Below are 2,921 nucleotides of genomic sequence, written 5' to 3' on the forward strand. Positions count from 1 at the left end.
CAACGCCATGGAGTTGCAATCGTCGTCATTGATCCCTTGAATTGATCCGAAGAACGTGATACCAAATCTCGCGGCCGCATACGCACGGTAAGAAATCCTAACCTCTCAGAGCTGACAAGAATCTACGTTAGAGCTCTCTTTAATCTGCCCCGACAAACAAATTTGAGGAGGACAAGTCCAAATAACTAATTAAAAAAAACATCGTCATTATCGTTCTTCGCCTTGAGAGATTAAAAATCTTAACCTATCTACTAGCCGAAGCCGAGAGGCGAGGATGCCCTCCCGCCGCCGGCCGGCGAAGCGGCTGACAAAGAGGAGGCGAATTCAGGAGCTCACTGACCAAGATCAAGGGAAGAATGTTTTTTCTTCAATCTCATTGCAAGAGGGTAAAGAAAGACTTGACTCATACGGTATCTAGAAGTTGTTGTGGTCAATGACGCGTTCCGGACTTGGTGCAGTGCAACGCGACAAGCATGGACGTGTGTCAGTGACCAGCTGGCATGAAGCAGGACCAGGCACCCGACCCCCTACCGGCCGTGCTACGGCGTCCTTCTCTTGCCCTTTAATATGCGCCATGTCAGCCGCACAAGATACATCTCCTCACTGTCGCTCAAGAAAAAAAAAGTAACACGTACGTAGCCAAATACGTATATAGAAAAGAAAACGCCAACATACGTATAAGTTCCTTTTTGACCACTCCACCTCATGAGTCGCGGTGTTAGGTTGCTGCTTCAGAGTTGACCCGGTCAAGCCTGCAAAGCCTTCTGAGCTTCCACCTTTGTGGCATTGACTGGGGATGACTCCTCCTCCGCCGGCTTCCGGCCTTGGCCGACGGGCAGGCGGCCGTCGTGTCTCTCGCCGGCGCCGTCCCGGAACCTCGCGTAGATGTCCCCCTTGTAGAAGCTCCACGTCCTCCACACCAGCACCAGCGACACCAGCGCGCCGAACACGGTGGCCGCCGCGATGATCAGGAACGACCGCTTGAAGCACTCCACCCCCAGGCACACCTTGTCGCGCCCGCCTCCCGCCGTGAACCCGCCGCCGGGCTGCTTGTCGGCCTCCGCGTCGTAGAGCCTCCCGGCCACCAGCACGTTCAGGATGTAGGACCCCACGGGGCTGGCCATGCCGCCGAAGTTGTAGAGCGTGGAGTAGTACTTGAGCCCGAACACCTCGGAGATGATGGCGAACACGAGCGGCCACTGCGCGCCGAAGCAGAACCCGATGATCACGGACGCCACGTAGAGCGACTGCGGCACGCCGAGCGCGATCAGGACGTGCCCGGCGCAGGCGAGCAGGAGCACGCCGGTGAGCATCAGCGTGCGGGGGAACTTGTACCGCTCCAGCAAGACCTCCGAGGCGAAGCCTGACGTGACGCGGCCGGCGTAGTTCCAGATGCTGATGAGGGACACGAAGGTGTTGATGCTCTTGGCCGGGTACCCCAGCGACTGCCCGATCTGGCCCATGTTGTCGATCGCCGTCAGCGTGCCGCCGACGCCGCAGATGGTCGCCACGAACAGCACCAGCATGTCCACGCTCACCAGCGCCTGCAGGATCGTGTAGTCCTCCCCCCTCGCCGGCGGCCGGAACATGTTCTTCACGCACCCGCCGAAAGAGCACGAAGAGGGCGGCGGCTGCTCCGACGATGCCTGCTGCTCTGCTTTGGCGCCGGTGGACATTTCGACCTGTGCTGGCTCGCCAGCCACCGTGATGGTTGGCGGCGGGTCGTTGGCGAGGAGGGCGGCCTCCAGTTCGCGCTCGCGGTAAATCTTGTACTCCTGCTTGATGACCACGCAGAGCGGGAGGAAGAGGACGATGAGCAGCGCTGCGGCGGCGATGGAGTAGGCTCCGTGGGAGAAGGTAAACTGCTTCTGCACGACGATCATGACGAGCAGGTAGCAGGCGAGCGCGATGGAGATGTAGAGGAAGCAGAAGAAGGGGTCGCCGCTGGTCTCCTGCCCGCCGCGGCGGCGCGGGTACGGCATGATCCGTATGGTGTGCACGAACACGACGGAGATGGCCGCCGGCAGCCACGCGATGAGGAGGATGAGCGACTTGGTGTCGTCGCCGTAGAAGGCGAGGTAGAGCTGCGTGTAGACGGCGCCGCTGAGGCCGACGAAGCCCTTGAGTATCCCGAGCACGATGCCGCGGCTCTCCGGGAAGTTCTTGACGCAGGTGACGAGCGCGCCGGTGTTGGCGAAGGACTGCGAGTTGGCGCCGATGAAGATGTAGAGGCAGACGAGCCAGACGGGCGGGCGGGCGGTGCGGCCGTCGACGGCGAGGTAGACCATGAGGTAGCCGACGAGGTTCATGGCGGCGCCAATGGCGAGCACGACCCACGGGGGCGTGACCTCGTTGATGAGCCCGGAGAAGACGCCGAGGTTGGCGCCGAGGTCCTTGAAGAAGGAGATGGTGTTGAGCGTCTGCTGGTTGTACCCCAGCGACGACTTGAGCGTCTTGGAGTAGATGCTGAAGATGTAGGTCGCCCCCGACGCCGTGAGGATGGCGAAGCTCGCGAACACCGTGAACCACCGCCCCACGGCGACCTGCCGCGCGAACCACGGCGTGAAGATGACGCGGAGCGGGCCCTTCGGCGCCGCCGCCGGCGACCCGGCGCCGCTGCCGGCGGCCGCGTCGAACACCATGCCGCCGTGCGTGGAAGGCTTCCCTACCCTTTTCCTCTTCTGTTGCTACTTGTTTCAGCCTTTCGGGGGTTGGTTGGTGTTTGGTGCTGTACTAGTACTACTATCTTGGTCGTAAGTTTGTAAAAGTAGTATGTTCCTGTGCGTGGTCGTTGGGGTTAATATGTTCTTGTGCCTTATGGGGTAAAAAAGATTCTTTCAGATTGCTTTGGTGGAGTGGGCTAATTGGGTTTCACACACGTTTAGCACCGGCAGATACTTAGAGCGAGTTTAATAATGTAT

At 59.9% G+C, this 2,921-nt stretch overlaps 1 protein-coding gene across 1 annotated transcript; it reads right to left on the reverse strand.

The window, feature by feature from the left end:
• Window positions 1-345: 345 nt before the first annotated feature.
• Window positions 346-2,591, reverse strand: LOC123062570 (protein NUCLEAR FUSION DEFECTIVE 4; the record flags this gene model as incomplete). The annotated part of the gene is given in 1 exon segment (XM_044486151.1): window positions 346-2,591. A coding segment is annotated over 1 exon segment (1,845 nt), but the record flags the coding sequence as incomplete, so codon positions are not given.
• Window positions 2,592-2,921: the final 330 nt, after the last annotated feature.

Source organism: Triticum aestivum, chromosome 3A (genome assembly GCF_018294505.1).
Source record: "Triticum aestivum cultivar Chinese Spring chromosome 3A, IWGSC CS RefSeq v2.1, whole genome shotgun sequence".
NCBI classification, from domain to species: Eukaryota; Viridiplantae; Streptophyta; class Magnoliopsida; order Poales; family Poaceae; genus Triticum; species Triticum aestivum.